Source organism: Pseudophryne corroboree, chromosome 12 (genome assembly GCF_028390025.1).
Source record: "Pseudophryne corroboree isolate aPseCor3 chromosome 12, aPseCor3.hap2, whole genome shotgun sequence".
In the NCBI taxonomy this organism is placed as follows: domain Eukaryota; kingdom Metazoa; phylum Chordata; class Amphibia; order Anura; family Myobatrachidae; genus Pseudophryne; species Pseudophryne corroboree.
Window position 1 is genome coordinate 9076737 of NC_086455.1, and position 22280 is coordinate 9099016.

Below are 22280 nucleotides of genomic sequence, written 5' to 3' on the forward strand. Positions count from 1 at the left end.
ACATGTCACCCGTAACCAGTCATTTTACTATCGTCTCTTTCAGCTCTGTTTGAAACTCCACAAATAAAAAGTAATCCGTCCCCAGTGACAGAGGGTGATGAGATGACCCTGACATGTGACACAACGCGTCACCCGCTCACAGATACTATGGAGTTGGAATTTACATTCAACAATCATAATAGGGCTACGCAGGTCTTCAGTACGTCGCCTACATACAGCGTTCCGTCAGCACAGGTGAAGCATTCTGGGGTTTATAACTGTGAGGTGAGAGTGCCCAGCAGCGGATACTGGAAGAGTAGTGATGAGGTATATATACCGATAGCAGGTGAGTGTGAAATACTGAGATCATACGTCTGTGTATCTCCTAACATTGCTGCAGAAAAAAGTCAGGACATGCTCCAAAGGGGATCAGTACTAAATGCCGCCGGCCGAAATACCGACGCCGGAATCCCGACCACACAATGCCGAAAGGGGTGGCGAGCGGAACGCAGCCCCTTGCGGGCTCGCTTCGCTCGCCACGCTGCGGGCACGGTACCTCGCTACGCTCGGCACACTATATTCTCCTCCTATGGGTGTCGTGGACACGCACGAAGGGGGAATATGTCGGGATTGTGGCGGTCGGGATTCCAGCGTCGGTATTTCGACCGCCTGGATTCTGGCCGGCGGCATCTTGACCGCATCCCCTCCAAAGCGGTGAGCTTTTTATTTGGCGATGCAGAGGTCATGCCATTCACAGAGTTCCCTCCAGCTCAGAATTGGAGCCATTGTGTCACGGTCTAAAGCCGCGTACACACGGTGTGATTTTTTATTTTTTGCACTATATCGCACCTTGTGTACGCACTATGGGGGTCATTCCGAGTTGATCGCTATCTGCCGTTGTTCGCTGCGTAGCGATCAGTGAAAAAAAGGCTAATCTGTGCATGCGTATGCACGGCAATGTGCACGCGCGTCGTACGGGTACAAAATCCTTTGTGGTTTTGCACTGGTTCTAGCGACGATTCCAAACGCACAGCCGATCGCAAGGAGATTGACATGAAGTGGGAGTTTCTGGGTGTCAACTGACCGTTTTCAGGAAGTGTTTGGTAAAACGCAGGCGTGGCTGCGCGGGTGTGTGACGTCAAAAGCCGTCCCTCTGTCGTTAAAATCAACGCACACGAAGAGTAATTCCAGGGCTGGTCTTGTTTTGCACAAAAAGATTTTGCAGGCGCTCTGCTGCACAGGCGTTCGCACTTCTGCAAAGCGAAAATACACTCCCCGGTGGGCGGCGACAATGCGTTTACATGGCTACTAAAAACTGCTAGCGAGCGATCAACTCGGAATGACCCCCATAGTGCGTTGCATGCTCCCGCGAGTCGTATCCGATGTTTTATGTTGGATAAACATGCAGCTAAGTTTTGGCTAGGTAGTATACACGATACTGTCTGCAATACCCCCCCCCCCCCCCCCCCCCCCCTCCAAACAATCCATCCCATATCCCTGCCCATTATGCAAAGAAAGATAGAAGCCATATCTTATGCTATATTTTACCGGGACGTAGTTTATATACCGATCACATCTTACCGTGTGTGTGCACTATTTTGTTTGTTCAGGAACTCAGGGAAATGGCGTAGGATATGTTAACATAGCCAAAATCTACCCGTGTGTACCCAGCTTTAGACTTTCACTATTACTAATTAATGTGCAGAGGAGTTCAAGTAGCTAGTACAGAATGTCACATCATGACATTTCACTTATCTCTCAGGCTTATGTATTTATTACCAGTTATTTATATAGCGCACACATATTCCGCAGCGCTTTACAGAGAATATTTGGCCATTCACATCAGTCCCTGCCCCAGTGGAGCTTACACTCTATATTCCCTATCACATGTACACGCGCGCACATTCATACTAAGGTTATTTTTTTTTTGTTGGGAGCGACTTAACCTACCAGTATATTTTTGGAATTGTGAAAGGAAACCCATGCAAGTACGGGGAGAATATACAAACTCCACACATTGAGGGGTATGGTGGGAATTAAACCCATGACCTCAGTGCTGTGAGGTAGTAATGCTAACCACTACACTACCTGTGCTACTTAAATATCTGAGGTTGAGCCAACCGAGAGGTCAGCCCTGGGGTAGAGATGAGGCAATGGGGAGGAGATAGAGGTCAAAGCTGCCTGAAGGAAAAAGTGTCTCGGAGCCGGCTGAGAGCTCAGCCCTGGGGAGGAGAGGGAGGACCTGGCCACCCAAAGGAGAGAGTGTGAGTGTGTGTGTGTGTGTGTTAGAGGGGTAGTCTCTCTGATCGCCCCTCCCTGGATCCGCCACTGCTGCACCCTACTGTGGGCATGTTCAGAATCTAAGCAGGGCTTCACTCATCACGCGCCAGCCTTCGCATACACTGAAAATGGTTGAAAGGGGGCCACCTCCAGATTTTTATGTGTACCTGGAGATCAAATGTTCTACATGGACTAGGAAGATTCTTTTACTGACTGCAGTAGTAAAAGTGAATGGAACTTGTTAACAATCACATTCTGTTCTCGCCTTTTATTTATGTGTTCCTTTCTCAGTCATGGATGGAGGAAAACAGATTTGTTTGTTTTTTTCCATTATACACTTCCACCATGTTCTGGCATATTCAATAATGGAGGAAGAAACAGCACAGGAGTGCAGGCAGTGGTCAGAGTGTTGGGGGCTGTATACCAAAGAGAGCCACACAGCGGCAGCACACCCATCTCACACTGGCTACATGATGAGGGACATTATATACACTGCGCAGGTTACATATGTATATGTGCGCAGAACACATAAAGCACAATAGTACAACATGACATTTTCCTCTTTGTGCAGCACATGCTGACTGTAAATGGCCCACATGTCACACCGTACTCAGTAATATTTATTATGTTCTCTTTCAGCTCTGTTTGATACTCCGAAAATAAGAAATAGTTGGATACCAAGAGTAGAGGGTGATAAGATGGTTCTGGTCTGTAGCACAACACGTAACCACGCCATATCTACCACAGAGCTGCAGTTTGCTTTCTACAGAGATAGGCAGGTTGTGCAGGACTTCAGCGCATCTGCTACATACAGCATTCCGGCAGCGCTGCTGGTGCATTCTGGGTATTATACCTGTGATGTGAGGACTACCAGCGGCAGTGTGAGGAAGAAGAGTAACAAGTTATATATACAGATACACGGTGAGTGTGTGATACTGAGGTCATACGTCTGTGCGCCTGAAAACAATACAGACCGGAAAATCAGGACACCGTTTGATCACATCGGCCCAGCCACACCCACGTTTACACAAGGCCACGCTCTCAATCTGTAAGCGGCCGTTGGATGTTCCTTGTACAATTAATATTGCATCACCGCGCCTTTTAAAGTGGTACCTCTAGTAGCTGCCACCACCTATGGTATCTGTGCTCATTGGTCCCTCAAATCATAATAGTTACAATCACGCAGTCTCTGCGACACAAGCTGTCACTCCGTTAATTTGTGGCATAATTATGCTTTAGTTACAGGGTAGCCTAAGCGATCAATGGCTTGTTCAAAACACAGCTGGATTACGGGGGTTAGGGCCACCGGATACATGTGCCCCAGGCCTCCCTCTCTCAGGGGGTTCCACGGAGATATTCAGATCTTTAAGTGCCACCTACTTGTATTCTGTTCAATAGGAGGCAGCTATACAGGGGTGCCCAGGAGACAACACAGGGGGTGCTGCAATGGGATCAGCCCTCGCTGGGTCATAAATTACTCCCCCCTTCCTTGGGATATAGACCATTTTTTGTAAGCAGCACTAGGTTTTCCTGGCTGTACGGGTGATGGAGAAATTGGGGGCAGAGTGGGGAACACCCCCAAAATGTCCAACAAACAAGTGTCATTGCAGTAGGGGGCAGTTTAGGAGTGGAGGGAGCTCGTGCACAGGCTTCGTCCAGCCCCCTCCTTTCTGGCTTTGCGACCCTTCTACTACTCATGCGCAAATCTCTGAAACCCTGGTTAAGTCTCGCTGCGTGGTCTAAACTCCATAGTACCCATCTGCTGGTGTTCACTGTTATGTAACCTGTGTATAACACAACTAGTACACACAGATCCACAATGTAAGTAGAATTTTATGGGTGCAGTGTGGACCCCCCCAAACATATATAGGAAAACCAGCCTGGAAAATTTATGGAAGCAGCCCTAATGGGGCGGGGTCTGTTGTAGGGGTGTGGTCTGTTGAGGGGGCGGGATTCCTCCTCATAGGGCCTGATGCTACTCTGTAGGAACACCATTGCAGTGAATGCTTGCAGCGGGTGGCTGGCTACCATATGAACTATACGCTGTAACCATATGAACAAACTGATGAAGACACATGACACAAAACAATGAAATATAGATATACTGTATATATTATATATACACACAGGAACCAAGGGCGGTACGCTGAATACATCACAGTACACCTTGCTGTTAACATCGTCTCCATGCTTTGATGCGCTTATATTAAGCAACAATCTTATACGCATGATAATAGTGCACCAAAGCACCGAAACATTGCTAACAGCAAGGTGTACTGTCATGTGTCCGGGGCGCCGCATTAGACGTATATATATATATATATATAGTGTGTGTGTGTGTGTGTGTGTGTGTATATATGTATATATATATATATATATATATATATTTTGGTACTGAGGACTGGGCATGAGCTCCGAAACGTCTGCCTTCAATACAACTTCTCTTTTGCTATATACAAGCCTCCAGTGCCGTTTGTTGTGGAGATTATATATATATATATATATATATATATATATATATATTCTCATGTATTTAATAAAATATCTTTGTTTACATTTTTAAATCTGAATTCACTTTTTGGTTTTCTATAACCCACTGCTATTGGTCAGAATTAATACATCGACACCAGTGCTCGCTAAATGTATAAAGAAAAGCGTATCTATCTGTAATAAATAGACATGATTGTCACTCTTCAGATTTCAGGAACAGGTTATATTATAAAATGCTGAAACCAAGCTTTTCATGAAATCCAGGGAGTGCCTATTGTATTTTCTCTTTTGGAGCGGATCAGCTGTTTCCCTGGTAACGGGCACTAGACGGAGCAATTTTTTGAGCACTTTGTGCAGCTAAACCCAATGTATCTGGGCCCAACAAGTGCAATAATTAATGGGCGCCCAAAATAACTTATGTGCTCCATCAGGCGTCCATTAATTAGTGTTGTGCGATAAACAATTGAATCCCCCCTTGCATTACTGTTGCACATGCCAGTTACACAATAAGCTCTCACGAGCAGGGCCCTCTCTCCTCATGTGCTTTTCCTTCTCTTACTTGACTATCTTCTAATGGCACCTAGCCCTCGGTTTCTGCCGCTTATGTCAGTGTTCTGCCGCCGATGCTTATGTCGGTGTTCTGTCCCCTGATACAGCAATGTGTATATACCGTGTACCTGTCCTGCATTGCCATGTACTGTAAATCACTCTTGTCTTGTTTTGCTTAGTTGTTTTTGTACTTTGCCGCGGATCGCCGGAGGGAGCAGTTTTCACTCCCCCACTCAAGCAAACAAGATGATGATACATGTCGCTATTTCTTCCTGCTTCACCTCGACACAGAGGCGAAGGAAGGAGCGAATTACCAACACAATCAGTGCCTGGGAATAGATTTACCCCTCAGACCCAATAAGTCTTTAAGGGCCTGACACTGAGGTGCGAGTAAAGATGAAAAAGCCAGTAACTGTGCATCGGGTAACACCGTGCTGCACTGCAGGGGGGCAGATGTAACAGGTGCAGAGAGAGATAGATGTGGGAGGGGCGAGTCCTAGCTCAGAGCTAGTAACTGAGCACCAGGTAACATCGTGCAGCGCTGCAGGGGGGGGGCGGGGGCAGATGTAACAGGTGCAGAGAGAGGTAGATGTAGGAGGGGCGTGTCTTAGCTCAGAGCCAGTAACTGTGCACCTGGGTAACACCACGCTGCGCTGCAGGGGGCAGATGTAACAGGTGTAGAGAGAGGTAGATTTGGGAGGGGCATGTCCTAGCTCAGAGCCAGTAACTGTGCACCTGGGTAACACCACGCTGCACTGCAGGGGGGCAGATGTAACAGGTGCAGAGACAGGTAGATGTAGGAGGGGTGTGTCTTAGCTCAGAGCCAGTAACTGTGCACCTGGGTAACACCACGCTGCACTGCAGGGGGACAGATGTAACAGGTGCAGAGAGAGGTAGATGTAGGAGGGGGCGTGTCTTAGCTCAGAGCCAGTAACTGTGCACCTGGGTAACACCACGCTGCGCTGCAGGGGGCAGATGTAACAGGTGCAGAGAGAGGTAGATGTGGGAGGGGCGTGTCCTAGCTCAGAGCCAGTAACTGAGCACCTGGGTAACAGCCCGCTGCACTGCAGGGGGCAGATGTAACAGGTGCAGAGATATATATACCATAGATGTGGTAGACGAGTGTCCTAGCGCAGAGCCAGTAACTGAGCACCTGGTAACATCGTGCTGTGCTGCAGGGGGGCAGATGTAACAGGTGCAGAGAGTTATATACAGTAGATGTGGGAGGGGGCGTGTCCTAGCTCAGAGCCAGTAACTGAGCACCTGGGTAACACCATGCTGCGCTGCAGGGGGCAGATGTAACAGGTGCAGAGAGTTATATACAGTAGATGTGGGAGGGGGCGTGTCCTAGCTCAGAGCCAGTAACTGAGCACCTGGGAAACACCATGCTGCGCTGCAGGGGGCAGATGTAACAGGTGCAGAGAGTTATATACAGTAGATGTGGGAGGGGGCGTGTCCTAGCTCAGAGCCAGTAACTGAGCACCTGGGTAACACCATGCTGCGCTGCAGGGGGCAGATGTAACAGGTGCAGAGAGTTATATACAGTAGATGTGGGAGGGGGCGTGTCCTAGCTCAGAGCCAGTAACTGAGCACCTGGGTAACACCATGCTGCGCTGCAGGGGGCAGATGTAACAGGTGCTGATGATGTTAGATCGGGGTTGGCTGTGTTTTACATTTTATCTAAATTGCAGTGTAACTAAGAATAGAGCTATTTAACATTTGCAGGCTACATGCAGAAGCAATAAATGGTGGCAAACTGCTCTAATCAAGCTGGTAACAATCCCCAGGTGCTGCGGGAGGGGCTTACTCTAGACAAGAAAACAAAAGGGATTTTTCCCACGCACTCTGCTGGCTGTTAATAAGAAGAACTATATACTATGTAATAATAGAAAATTTAGAGCTCTTCGTTACATATGTTTTGCTAAAGATATGATAAGCCTCCAGGCCACTTCACGGCTGCTCTATTACTGGAGGTCCCTAACTAAGCATAAGTCCAGGGCTTGGACCCCACAAAGTCGGCTCAGGCCTGACCACCCCAGGGTAGCACACCATTGAAATACTAAAGTGTTAATATGTGTTAAGAAAGAAGCAGAAGCTATGGGTTAGAAAGTGCTACAAAAATAAGGGTGTTAATAAAATACTCAAAAGAGTAATATTAGTGAAAAAATAGGAGTGTTACATAAGTGCTAAATAAATAATATGGCGTGCTACCCCAAGGTAGCCCAGTCACACCAGACCTGGGGGGTGCCACTCCCCAAACTCACACACAGCATAATAATAATAATAATAACATCCACTATGGGTCATACAATTGCTTAATGTATGGCCACATGATAATGGCACATACAAAACATATCCAGATTGAGAGCTAGCTCAGGGGTGCCTCCAGGTAAGCTAGCTCTCAATCTGGATATGTTTTGTATGTTTTGTAATATTACTCTTTTGAGTATTTTACTAACACCCTTATTTTTGTAGCACTTTCTAACCCATAGCTTCTGCTTCTTTCTTAACACATATTAACACTTTAGTATCTCAATAGTGTGCTGCCCTAGGGTGGTCGGGCCTGAGCCGACTTTGTGGGGTCCGGGCCCTGGACTTATGCTTAGTTAGGGACCTCCAGTAATAGAGCAGCCGTGAAGTGGCCTGGAGGCTTATCATATCTTTTGCAAAACATATGTAACGAAGAGCTCTAAATTTTCTATTATTACATAGTACAGGTTGAGTATCCCATATCCAAATATTCCGAAATACGGAATATTCCGAAATATGGAACTTTTTGAGTGAGTGAGAGTTAGTGAAACCTTTGTTTTTTGATGGCTCAATGTACACAAACTCTGTTTAATACTCAAAGTTATTAAAATTATATTATTAAATGACCTTCAGGCTGTGTCTATAAGGTGTATATGAAACATAAATGAATTGTATGTATGTACACAAACTTTTTTTAATGCACAAAGTCATTAAAAATATTGTCTACAATTACCTTCAGGCTGTGTGTATAAGGTGTATATGAAGCATAAATGTATTCTGTGCTTAGACTTGGGTCTTATCGCCATGATTTCTCCTTGTGGTATGCAATTATTCCAAAATACGGAAAAATCCGATATCCAAAATACTTCTGGTCCCGTGCATTTTGGATATGGGATACTCAACCTGTATATAGTTCTTCTTACTAGCAACCAGCAGAGTGCGTGGGAAAAATCCCTTTTGTTTTTCTTACATGCAGTATTGCATTGCAGCATGGTTTGTTCCAGATACAAATTTACCCGCTTTTTGTTGCTTTGCTCCCAACTAAGAATCGGCCCCTTCGCTCTCTGTTCACCAGCAGATTTGAGGCCACGTTTAAGAACTGGTTTCCATGTTACTATTACCATGTACAGCATAAGGATACCTTGTGCATTAGCGATTTCACTGTGCACCTGGCCTCGTGGACTGTTTCAATGGTTGATGAGTATTGCAAGCATCAGTTGCAGAAGGTTACTTACCCGGCGGGTAATATTGTGCAGATGAGCACTGTCAGGATAGCGGATAGGGGTGGGATACCGCTCAGCGCCGCTTCCTGCAGTGTGTCAGGGGTGGAACGCTGTCTTTACAACACTATTTTGTTACTGGCATGCGTTCAGATTCACTGTAGCTTTAGTTGGGTTTATTGTTAGTGGAAATTGTCTATCCGTGAGGGGTCCACCTTATATTTCCCTCTCGTCTATTTATTCATCTCTGTTGTTACATTTTTTTCCCATTTCTTTTCATTTTGTTTGTAGCATTATTACACTTTGCACCAGTTTCCAATATGTTGCATAGTAGGTGCACCTTGGTGCTAATGCATTGCTCATCCTTTGGCACAGGTGGCATGGCAGCCACTTCCCCTCTGGTCACTGCTCGTGAGAGAGGGAACATGTGCAGTGTCATGCCAGATAAGGGGAGGTGGGTTCTCCACAGCTCAGGTGTGCACCATTCGCCATGCACTCGGGGCCTAATTCAGAGTTGATCGCAGCAGCAAATTTGTTAGCAGTTGGGCAAAACCATGTGCACTGCAGGGGGGGGGGGGGCAGATGTAACATGTGCAGAGAGAGTTAGATTTAGGTGGGGTGTGTTCAAACTGAACTCCAAATTGCAGTGTAAAAATAAAGCAGCCAGTATTTACCCTGCACAGAAACAAAAAAAAACACCCAAATCTAACTCTCTCTGCACATGTTACATCTGCCCCACCTACACTGCACATGGTTTTGCCCAACTGCTAACAAATTTACTGCTGCGATCAACTCTGAATTACCCCCTCAGTATACAGCGGATACTTTATGATTTACGCATGACACACAGCCAACCACAATAGTACATGACATCTCCATTCTTATGTATTTGCAGACTGTAAATGACCCACATGTCACACCATACCCAGCGATTTCATTATCTTCTCTTGCAGTTCTGTTTACTACCCCGGTAATAAGAAATAATCGGTCACCGGTAATAGAGGGCGATGAGATGACCCTCACCTGTGACACAACTTGTTACCCGGCCGTATCTACCACAACGCCGGAATTCATTTGGGTCAGTGCTGAGCAGAGTGATTCGCAAAACTACTATGAAGATGACACATACAGTACTCTGTCAGTGCAGCCGGTGCGTTCTGGTGATGATGTAAGTGATGTGGTGACCCCCAGCGGCAGTGTGGGGGTGATAATGGATACTACAGACCTGGAGTTTGCTTTCTACAGAGATGGGCAGGTTCTGCAGGACTTCAGTGCATCTGCTACATACAGCGTTCCGGCAGCGCAGCCGGTGCATTCTGGGAATTATACCTGTGAGGGTAGGACCCCCAGCGGCAGTGTGAGGAAGGAGAGTAACGAGTTATCTATTCAGGTAGAAGGTGAGTGTGCGATCCTTACATCACCTTGTGGGTGAGATGTATCAAACGTTGGAGAGAGAGAAAGCATCAACCAATCAGCTCCTAATGACCGTTTTTCAAACCCAGCCTGTAACATGGTAGTGAGGAGCTGATTGGTTGCTACTTTAACTCAATCAGCTTTATCTCTCTCCAAGCTTTGATACATTTCCCCACCTATCGATGAGAAATGATTGGTCCGGATAGTTCCCCTGCAATATATTTCATATTCTAAGGCATAGGTTCTCAAACTCTGTCCTCCTCATACAGGAGCTTGGGTTTATTGCAGCGTACAGGTTTGCCACATGTCACACCGTATCCTGTATATTTATTGTCTTCTCTTTCAGCCCTGCATGTATCTCTGCAAAGAAGAAATTCTTTATATTATGATGTTACAGAGAGTGATGAGATGACGCTGACCTGTCACACAAATTTGTCCGCCTCAGCTACAATATACCTGGAATTCGCTTTCCATAGAGATTGGAACTGTGAGCAGAATTTTAGTGCATCTGCTACATACAGAGTTGCGGCAGCGCAGCTGTGGCATTCTGGGAATTATACCTGTGACGTGAGAATGTCCGGCGGCAGTGTGTGGAGGAGTGACGTGTTATCTATACAGGTAGAAGGTGAGTGTGGGAAGCTTATATCATGTGTCTGGCCATAGGCGGATCCAGGGGGGGCACTCGGGCCCATGCCCCCCCCTGTCGTTTCTGACGCCTTCTTTTTTTCAAAAGGAGAACAGCAGCAGCACTACTGCTATTTCCGTCAGTCAGCTTTGATAAAAGAGCCGGCAGGCACTAGGACCTGCCGCGGCTCTAACAGCAAGTCCGTGTGGTAACCAATGAGGAGGCTGGAGCTACCACAACCTACCTCCCCCACTGCCAGCCGGCCAGAGTCCTGTCCAGGTGTGGGGTTCAAATGCCAGCATGGAGCAAGACTGTTACTTATGACGGCGCAGAAGGCTTCATTAGCCCTCACTGCACCGCACAATAATCCCAGCGTTTCCTCCTCCACTTCCTTTACCACCATGCTACTTGCAGTCACACTCAGCTCAGCTTTGAGAAGGCGGCCCGTGTGATTGCGACAGGGCTGTCCTGCAGATGTCTTATGCTGCTTGTTGGAGATCCAGCTGGCTGCTTCTGCTAATCAAAGATGGGCAGTTCATGTCCTGCAGTCTGAGTCTCAGTGCAGTGCCCAACACAAGGTATGCTGCACCTGCCACCACCAACTAAAAACTTTAATAATTCTATTGTGCTGAGGTGCCTGCCAGGCTCCCATAACTAATGGAACAGGTGACCAACATTTCAAGGCCCAATCAGCCTTTTCATCAGGGTGAAACTTTGGCAATAAACCAGGATGCGCTCCTATAGCCAATCATTACCTGATGGTGTATTCTGTGAGGCCACACCCCCTGTGATACCACACCCCTTATCTGGGAGCTTGCGTGCCTTAGGTGCATGTAAATATAACTATTACCGTTACCCTATCATGGTGCCCCCCCTTATATTTTCTTCTGGATCCGCCCCTGTGTCTGGCTATCTCCTAACATTGGGAAAAATCAAGACACAATTTGATGACATCCCCATCCACACTGCCACACCTATTCTTCCACCAACCACTCCCATATTTACACCCAGCCACACCTGTTCTTCCACCAAGCCACTCCCATATTTATACCCAGCCACACCTATGCTTCCACCAAGCCACTCCCATATTTACACCGAACCACACCTGTATACTTCCACCAAGCCACTCCCATATTTACACCGAACCACACCTGTATACTTCCACCAAGCCACTCCCATATTTATACCCAGCCACACCTATACTTCCACCAAGCCACCCCCATATTCATGCCCAGCCACACCTATACTTCCACCAAGCCACTCCCATATTTACACCCAGCCACACCTATACTTCCACCAAGACACTGCCATATTGAAACCCTGTCACACATATGCTTCCACCAAGTCACTCCCATATTTACACCCAGCCACACCTATACTTCCACCAAGACACTGCCATATTGAAACCCTGTCACACCGATACTTCCACAAAGCCACTTCCATATTTACACCCTGTCACACCTATATTTCCACCAAGCCTCTCCCATATTTAAACCCTGTCACACTTATGCTCCCACCAGCCCACTCCCATATTTAAACCCGGGCACACCTATACTTCCACCAAGCCACTCCCATATTTATACTTAACCTCACCTATACTTCTACCAAGCCACTCCCATATTTATACCCAGCCACACCTATGCTTCCACCAAGCCACTCCCATATTTAAACCCTAACACACTTATACTTCCACCAAGCCACTCCCATATATTTTACACCCAGCCACACCTATACTTCCACCAAGCCACTCCCATATTTACACAATCCTGTGGCCTAAAAATGGTCTGCAAAATGTAGATTCACCAATCAGGGCTGCCAATTAATGATCGGATTGTTAGCTTTTCATTGCTGCTGATGGGTTTAACAGCATCTCTGATGTTTTATTCTGATACCTGTATTGTGCGCAGTTGTTACTTATGATGTCATCTGCTCCTCTGCTGGATTGTCGCTGAATTCATCACAACTGGAAAAATGAAAATGGTTGGAATATCCCTGTAAAGAGGTGGAGGGGCAATTTTAAGAAGGTTGTGGTTTTTCAGAATAAATATATAGTGGCTTCCTACCATATTGATGAATTGAGGAACCATGATGATACAGATTTTTTAGGGAAAAGGAGACTCCAAAGTAGGAATCACTAATACAGACTATACCTTTAACTAGCAATATCGAAACTAATAACAAAAACAAAGAGGAAACAGAGCAGGGAAGACATACTTGCCTAATCTTCGAGACGGCCGGGAGGTTCCCAAAGGCGAATCACGTCATCGTGGACCTTCCCCCCGCCTCACAATGACCATAATCTTGGCATTGCATAGAAGGGGTGAGGCCACGAAAGCAAAATTTCTGCTCTGTTATACAACTATTTTGGTAAAAAATTTTTTTAGATCTTTGAGTTATCAAAAAAACTTTGGCAGTTTTTTTAACTAATGAAGAATATACTATTCCAGTATGTTTTATCAAAGGTCCACAAATATACCACAAATCTTCCAGGGCATCCTATTGTAGCTGGGACAAATTCCATCACAACCCATATAGCGTTCATAGACCACCATTTGCAGCAGGACCGGTATACTGACCGCCGGAACCCCAGCACCGGTTTCCTAGCCCCAACCCTTTCCAGCCTTTGGTCTGTAAAGAAAGGTTGTATCTTAAGGATACTAAGGGTGTTTAAAATAAATTGAAAGGTATAGATGGGGAAAGTGATTTTTATTTTCTTATTACAACCAATGTATCCTCCCTATAACATATAATTTCCCATCAGGATGGCACTGAGGTCATTAAAAATACTTTGGAAAGGGAGAATTTGGATAAAAAAACTAAATTTATTATAAGTGATATTTCATTAACTCTTCAAAACAGGTATTTTAATTTTGATGGGTGTTTTTTTTTTAAAAAGGACATTGGCACAGCGATGGGCTCCAGGTTCGCACCCAGTAATGCCAACTTGTTCATGCCCAGATGGGAAGAGACATCTATTTGGAGTGGACCTGTCTGGGCAAGAACCTGCATGATAGGGGACATTATACACTCTTCAGGTTACATATGTATCTGTGCACAATACACAGCCAATCACAGCAGTACATGGCATCTGCGTCTTTGTGTAGCACTTGTATCGTTATAATTTCTCTATCTTTATTGTCTTCCCCTACAGGAATCTTTAGTACTCCACAAATAAGAAACAGCCGATCATCCGTGACGGAGGGTGATAACATGACTCTGACCTGTGACACCAGACGTTACTGCGTCATGGTTGCTGCAGGACCGGAGTTTGCTTTCTACAGAGATGGGCAGATAGTGCAGGACTTCAGCGCTTCTGATACGTACAGCGTTCCGCCAGCACAGCTGGAGGATTCTGGGTACTATTCCTGTGATGTGAGAATGCCCAGAGACAGTGTGAGGAAGAAGAGTGACAACGTGTATATCCAGATAGAAGGTGAGTGTTGGGGTACTGAAATCATACGTCTGTGTATTTCTCAACATTCCAGAAGGCAGAATCAGGAGACAATGTCAACATCCCCCACAATCCATTTACACAGGGTAACCCGTCCGGTGTCGGGTTCGTCAGTGTCAGGATAACATACCCAAACCATTTGCATAACCTGGTGCTTCCTAGTAGTCCCTGTTTGTGGACTGGTGTGACATAGGGTAATCTAGATGGCTCGCTTAGAAAATAGGTAACATTTTCCCCATGTGTATGCCCATTATATAGATGGAGGGGGGGGGGGGGGGTGTTGAGTTTTAGGCAGATAGTATTTGGATGTGAGCCCTAAGAGGGGCGTGACTAATTGGAAAGTGAACCTGACACAAGAAATGTGGCAATGATTGGACAGAATATAGTAGGTCGGGGGTCATGGGTGTTTGGGACCTTTTTATACCCCAAATGTCCTTTTAAAATGTTGACAGATACTGGTTAAGGAGATCTTCCCCTCCATCATGTAGGTTTTGACATAAAGAGAAGAATCATTTGGGTGTCATATAGGGACTGAGTGTGAACTGGACGCAGCGGCGATGTTAGACACAGCGATGGTGTTTGTATGCGCACGCTTCGGTGTCACACTGCACCCACGCCCTGATTTTGTATGTACTGATTTGGACACACGTATCAAAAACGTAAGGAGCGTTGTAATCCTTCATTACTTTTGTTCTTCTCAATCAGTAACTATACTCTGAAAGTCAATATGACAATAAAATACGGCAATACAGTTTATTGGTGCATAGAAATTATGTTAGTGATAAGCCATCAAGAATCCATACTCCACTTATATGTGACAGTTGTTAAATAGTTCCTTCTTATCCTCGGTCATATAAGGAGGAGCCGTCATGAAATGATGGTCAGTCTGGCAGCAGACACATGTCACATGGCTCTCTGTCTTAGACAAATCACAATTAACCGCAGGGAAGACTCCCTTCATAGACTATAGTTTCTGCTTACAGCTCTATTCCCTATATTCTGATTTTAACTGATATCTGGACCTAAATGATCATTATCCCCACTCTATGCTGTAAACACCACCATGAACTTACTTCTTATCTTCAAGGTCCGTTATATGCTGTCTTAAGTATGTGTACAGACGCCTCAAAGTATGTGTACAAGGCTTCTACTCAGGGCCACACACAGAAATCTGTCTTATGCATAAAAAATGCTTCATACCACTGGTAACAAGCGTTCCTTGACGGTGACTGGGAGGTGCCTTACAAGACACGCAGAAATGTTGTTACCAATTGTCCTTGTTAGCTTAGGACTGTACCGGTATTGTCAGTCAAGTCCCACATCCAGGACTGCCATCAGAATTTGTGGGGCCTGGGACTTACAAAATAGGCAGCCCCCCACAAAAAAAATATAATAATAATAATGTGTTTATATATATATATATATATATATATATACACACACACACACACACACACACACACACACACACACACACACACACAATAAATAGTTTTTTTTCTCTTTTGGCCTTTCAATATATGTATGGTTGTCTTAGGTAGCACCCCTGTTCACAAATTAAAATAGGTCAACATTATTTGGGGTTCTGTCTTTTCTTGTTGGTTCTCTCAGAGTATACAATGTATTGGGCAAAAAGCGCCCTCCGAACAGCAGCGCAATAGCCACTGTAACTGCCGTTCTCTGCCCGCCACCTATAAGTTGACAACCCCCAACCGGCAAAGAAAAAACGGATGGGGCAATAAGGTGACTTGGGGAGGAAGGGTGGGAAATACAAAAGAGGAATGGGAAACTCCTTCCTCCACAAAATGTCCTCTAGTTCCTCCCTAAACACTCCCACTATTCTAATAGCCTCTTGCTCCCAAACTGTTAACTGTTTCCTTACCTAACTAAATTGTGCAAGGATCATACAATCCTGCTACCTTGAAGTTTACAGTCACTTGCGCTATTTAGCACTCGCTCTTCAGAATATACCATACAAACCTGGTCTTGCTGCATCTTCCGTCCATCCGTCATGTAGTCCGTGTCCCAGTCCTCTGCTCCATCCTCAGTCATGCGGGTCTGCTTTAGCCTACTCCTTCTCTTCCCCGTCCATTATGCTATGGTCCGTGTCCTAGACCACTCTTCTGATCCTCAGCCTGGTGGGCGGCATCTCCTCTTCTCTTCACTTGTGCAGCGTTACGTCATGACGTCACGCTGTGCTACATAGTAAAATTTATTGTACAGGAGAGTGGGAGACGAGCTGGGGGCGATTCTTCTTCTGCAGCAACTGCTGAACAGGCAGTTGGCAGTGTCGGCGGGAGAACAAGCAGGGGCGGCAGTAACAGACAGGTTTTATGGCAGAATGAGCGGCCCGGGCCCTCCACTCTCTGTCAGAGTGTCCGGGACAAATGTACCCAAGTTACCTCCTTGGTGGCGGCCCTGCCCACATCCCAAGTAGACAATCCCCGGTAAGGATGTGAAAGGAAATGTAACATCCGTAATGTAAGCATGGATCGCTATTGAAACGGAAAGTGCAAGCAGTGAGATGCCCACTATCTACACCCGTTTAAACAGTAACACTGCCGGTGGTTTCAGGCAGTCCGCCATTGGTGTACCCTCACATTCACCATTGACACTTGAACCTGACTATGGCTGGTAGGGTGCCTGCATCTGAACATGGCCTCTGTGGAAGTTGCTATGTGTCTGGAAACGCAGCCGCTGACACCCCCGCGGAACTCCCAAAACAGGTGCATGTCTAGGATATTTTTGCGTTTACTTCAGGCCACGTCCCAGACACCACTAAATACAATGCTCACAAACTGTATATGGTCTAACACGGTCACACTGAGCATATAGCTTCTGATACTGTGCATAGTAATGTGTACCACATATAGTACATCAGATCTAAATATCATTCTCCCCATATTCTCCTTACTTCATGATGAATCTGGTGCACAACATGTACAGCATAGAAACTAGTTACTACAAACACACTGACTCTGCTGTGTTGCTTCCCTATAGAGAAAGGGCTCCCACTGTCTAAAGTTCTTGGGGCCTTATACGGATCTCTAGCGGTCATAATCTTCATCTGTGTCCTCCTTGCCTGGTAATGTAAAAGTAAAAAAGCTGCAAGAAACACAGCAGGTAATTCTTATTCTCTGTGTCTGCCTTACTATCAGATATAAACACCCAATCCTGGTGATGTATACAGGATTAGGCCCGCCCCCGAGAAGGAAAGGAGATCAGGGGAGGAGCCAGCCTCATTACTCACTGCTGTTATTGTGGAAGTATATGTATTGGGATCACTGACTTTACTATTTAATAACTGTTAATTTCAGTGCTCCTTGGCCTAACCCAGTATTACTATTTATGTATGAGCATTTGAGAATTATTTCCATTCAGAGGTGGGACATGGTGAGGTGTGAGATAATGGATCACTGTGTATCTCCAATGCAGGTTATTTATTGCCCAAACGGAGCAACAATTGAATTGCTCTGTCAGGTGATATCTAGTGGCTGCCATTATGCAAACCACTTGAATTCACCCCATAGAGGTGAGGAGCAGTGTTAGCCTTTTATTATATAGAATGCACTTCTCAGCCAGTGTAATGAGGGCAGACTGTCCAGAAGTTGATAACGCGGTGTATAAGCTGTACAGGTGTGTGCTGTGCGCACTGTCATGTAACGTTACCCCGTCTCACTCTGTCACTTTATGCTAATCCCAATTTTTTTCTTTTTCATGCTTGTCAGGTTCTACCAGCGAAAATGTGAGTATTCATTAGATCTATACGGAAATATAGACGTATGTATGTTGTATTGTTTTGTAGATCTGGGGATCAGAGACAGCTGGAAGAAAATGTAACAAAAAAGGATTATAATAATGTTAATACGAAAACAGTCTGAATAGTTCCAATCATTTCTGTTGCCAATGAGTTTTCTGTTCTAGAACTAATGTAGCTGGTAGGAAAGTAATGATGGTTGTGATCCTGGCTGGGGCTTGGCGTGTTAAAGTGACGAGACGCACAATAACTTTCTTATAAAGGTTTATGGTCTATAAACATTGAATGTGCCCCCAGCGGTAAGTATAACATGGTTTTCATCGAACCAGCTCATAGTGATATAATATCCAGAGAAGGTTGTTAAATGGGCATTACCACTTAAGTGGCACGGTGGCATTCCAGTGCAACTCTGCTGCCCGTGTGTGTAACTCGCTATAACTGAGGAGATCCGATTTCCCGACCCTCTGGCAGTGATGCTCTCTGTGGTGCATAAGCTGGGAACAAAAGTGTAAGGAGGGGAATCTAGTACCCCCCTACCCCCTGACCACTAATACACAGAGTTCTGTGAATGCAGAGATCCGCAGCAGCAGTGGGACTGATCCTCTAACACCCCGGACCCGCTCTTTGCTGTGTATAGCATGTGGGGGAAAGGCAATGGTACAGGAGAGGGTTATTGGGGTGTGGGGGAGTTTTTGCCCTGTGAGTTTTGGGGTAGGGGGTTGGTGATGCCCCATTAAAAGTTTTTTTGGCCCCGTTGGGGTATTATAAACATATAGGTGGTCATTCCGAGTTGATCGCTAGCTGCATTTGTTCGCTGTGCAGCGATGAGGCAAATAAAACGGCGCTTCTGCATATGCAGCGCAATTTACTATTACAACAAACAATGTAGTTTCACACAGGATCTTGCGAAGCTTTTCAGTCGCACTGCTGGCCGCAGAGTGATTGACAGGAAGTGGGCATTTCTGGGTGTCAACTGACCGTTTTCAGGGAGTGGTCGGAAAAACGCAGGCGTGGCTGGGTGAACGCAGGGCGTGTTTGTGACGTCAAAACAGGAACTGAACAGTCTGAAGTGATCGCAAGCGCGGAGTAGGTTTTGAACTACTCTGAAACCGCACGAAAAAACTTTGTAGCCGCTCTGCAAACCTTTCGTTCGCACTTCTGCTAAGCTAAGATACACTCCCAGTGGGAGGCGGCATAGCGTTTGCACGGCTGCTAAAAACAGCTAGCGAGCGAACAACTCGGAATGACCACCATAGAGTGGAACATAGGGATTACACATACGTTGGGGCCTAGTTTTTTTTTTTTTTTCAATAGAATGTTGTTGTTTTTATATTTTAAATGTGTTCTAAACTTAAATATTAATAATGACAGTTCTCGAGTGATTTTGAAAAAAAAAATAATTAGCCAGTTAATTGATGAAAAATAAAATATAACACAATGACTCCACATTTGGATCTATGCGTGTCTAAAACATCAAGCTGTTTAACCTTTATATTGTGTTGCAACTCTGATTTAGGGCAGTTCCCCTGCCACGCATGAGGTGGTGGCACCTCCAGAATCCTAAAGGAGGACACCGGAAGCCGCTGACCAGATGACGCTGGACTCTAGCTGAGGACAGCCCACCTCATGCTCTTACTCACTGATCGCTCCCTGATGAATTATATATGCGTTTCGTCTGTATTTACACACCTGACAAAGAGGTTTCTCCATTTTGTGCAGAATAGGACTCGTGTCATTGGGGTTACAGTATGTGTTGGGGGGTTTATTGGCGCAAAATACACAAATCTGTCGTGTGCATGCAGAGAAGAGACACAAGCCTAGATCTGTGTACAAGTTCTGTGGCATCGCTGTGCTATCAGTGTGGCTGCTGCATTATACATTACAGGAAGGCGCTGTTGCTATCCACATTAATTGCTATTTTCATTTGTACCGCTGCAATTGAGAATATTTCCGTGTGATTTTTATAGGAGAAGATGATGGCGGTTTGTATTTAATTTCATTCTTATTCTGTATTTGTGTCTGTATTTTACATGGTAAATGTGACTTTTGCGTTCATTGTTAACACTGTCCAGGTGCTATTCCCTCTTTTTTCTTAATCTTTTTCAACTTTTTCATACTTTGCGATCCACGTGGGCTACAACTGGGATCGGTAACCTGTGCCGAGCGCAGTGGTAGCAGAGTGAGGCACTTTGCACGAAGTATGGCGAGCGGACATGGTGCAATAATTGGGGTTCCCGGTCACTTTACGAAGAAAATTACCCCAATTTTTTATTTTAAGACTCATGTTGACCTTTTTCCATGTCGACCTCTTGTTCATGTCAACCTAGTGACTGTTGACATATTTCAGGTGTCAGTCTAGTCACTATTAACCTAAGTTTGGTCGACCCTATGATCCACGCCCCTTGTGTATGTGTATATGAGCACAAGCTGGGTCATGTGACTTCAGCATTTGCAACTAACACTGGGGGTCATTCCGCCCCTACCGCTCGTTGCAGTTTATCGCAGCGCAGCGATCGGGTCGGAACTGCGCATGCGCCGCCACCGCAGTGCACTTGGCGCATGCCAGACGATCGTAGGCCATCGTTGCCTTGCGATTGCCTTTGAGGAAGAGGCAGTCGTTGGGCGGGAGGGGGCTGGATGGCGGTGTTAAGCCGCCGTTTAGGGTGCATAGTCCGGCCAACGCAGGCGTGGCTGGACTGTTGGGGTGGCGGGTCATGGCGGCTGCAGGACGGGGAGCGACGAGTAGCTCCCGGCCAGCACGCTAAAGCTGCGCTGGCTGGGAGCTACTCCTAAAGTGCAAAAGCATCGTCGCTGTGTGATGCATTTGCACTTCTGCGGGGGGGGGGGGGGGCACTGACATGCGGGGCGGGATAGCCCTGTGCTGGGCGTCCCCCCGCATGTCTATGAACATGATGGTAGCCCTGCAAAATTTTGCGGGGCTACGATCAACTCGGAATAACCCCCACTGTCAGGCTGCGTCTCTGCGCTACTGATATATCTCTCTTTGCTGCTGGTAGAATGGCGCTTGTGCAGCTGTTGCAGAGCCAGAGACGCTGTGATTGGTTCAGCTCATCCTGTACACAGAATTAGGTCTATTTTTCTGACTCGTTTCATGCCTGAGGTTTATACATAATATAGAGTCAGACACACTTTAGAACATACCGGCAGGCTTTCCCATCCCAACTGAGCCTGAATCATTCTTATTTGTGCAGAACGAGTGTGTATTGCCGAGTCATTTGCATAAATGGGCGTGCATTTATGTCCAATCGCACACAGTCACCATTATCAATGTCAGACTTACACCAGGGCCCATATAAAACTCGCTGTGAATGATACACGGCACTCCAGCCAATCAGCTCCCGAAATGTGTTTGAAAAAATGACAGTTGGAAGAAGCTGATTGGCTGGAGCACTGTTTATCATACACAACATGTTTTATCACTCATTGATAAATCTGACCCTATATTACCAATTTAATAAAGAGCAGTTTGCAGGAGATGTCTCATGTCCAGTACTCCATTCTTATGGGATGATCCTCTATGAGCTTATTTCTGTAAAGAAGAGTCATTCTCTTATTAAATGTTATGTATTTCACCACGGCGGTATAAGGGGAGATTTATCTAATCTTAAGTATGAAAATGTTTCTGGAAATAAAAAGGTTAAAGCGCGCAATACATCCATGTTGTGCGGTATAATTCCCAGTATTGTGTTTCTGTATAACTTTTACTACATGATAAAACAATTAGGACAGTATTCCAAGTGGAGGGTTAGTGATATGAAATCAACACTTATTGTATAGTACTAAAAGTATATGAATAAAGTGATTACAGAATTAAAAATGAAAACTAAAAGTGTTCTCCCCAACATGTGCATACCGAATAAAAAATTGCAAACTCTTTATATTGGTCATTTGTGTCCGATCGTTATTGATTTATGAAATGACTCCTTTAGAATTTGTAATACAATACATGATTAAATTAATGAGTAATGTAAGTTATTTTATTCGTTGGGAAGATCCCGGGTTTGTGCCATTGTTTTTCTGCCACCAGGGAATAACCTACAATACCAGTGCAGGTTTCTTAGGCAGTTCTCAAGTATAACGGTGCTGTGGTTTTAATATCTTTATTGTTGACATTGCAAATAGCATTAAAGGGAAAGTATGCCTTTTTTTGCAGATGACACAAAGGTATGCAACAGGGTAGACACACTAGGAGGGGTAAAACAAATGACTGAGGATCTAGGTAGACTAGAGGAATGGGCAAGAGTG

The 22280-nt window shown here is 45.5% G+C and overlaps 1 protein-coding gene across 1 annotated transcript in view; it reads left to right on the forward strand.

Annotated features, from left to right (window-relative positions):
• LOC134980209 (Fc receptor-like protein 2) overlaps positions 1-20745 on the forward strand; it is a 34559-nt gene extending 13814 nt beyond the window's left edge. Inside the window, exons 3-9 of the mRNA XM_063946913.1 lie at positions 44-325; positions 2899-3180; positions 9722-10165; positions 10528-10806; positions 13958-14239; positions 17986-18002; positions 19531-20745. Of these exons, the coding sequence (XP_063802983.1) occupies positions 44-325; positions 2899-3180; positions 9722-10165; positions 10528-10806; positions 13958-14239; positions 17986-18002; positions 19531-19578 (1634 nt within the window). The 3' untranslated portion in view covers positions 19579-20745. The remainder of the gene's footprint in view (positions 1-43; positions 326-2898; positions 3181-9721; positions 10166-10527; positions 10807-13957; positions 14240-17985; positions 18003-19530) is intronic.
• Positions 20746-22280: the final 1535 nt, after the last annotated feature.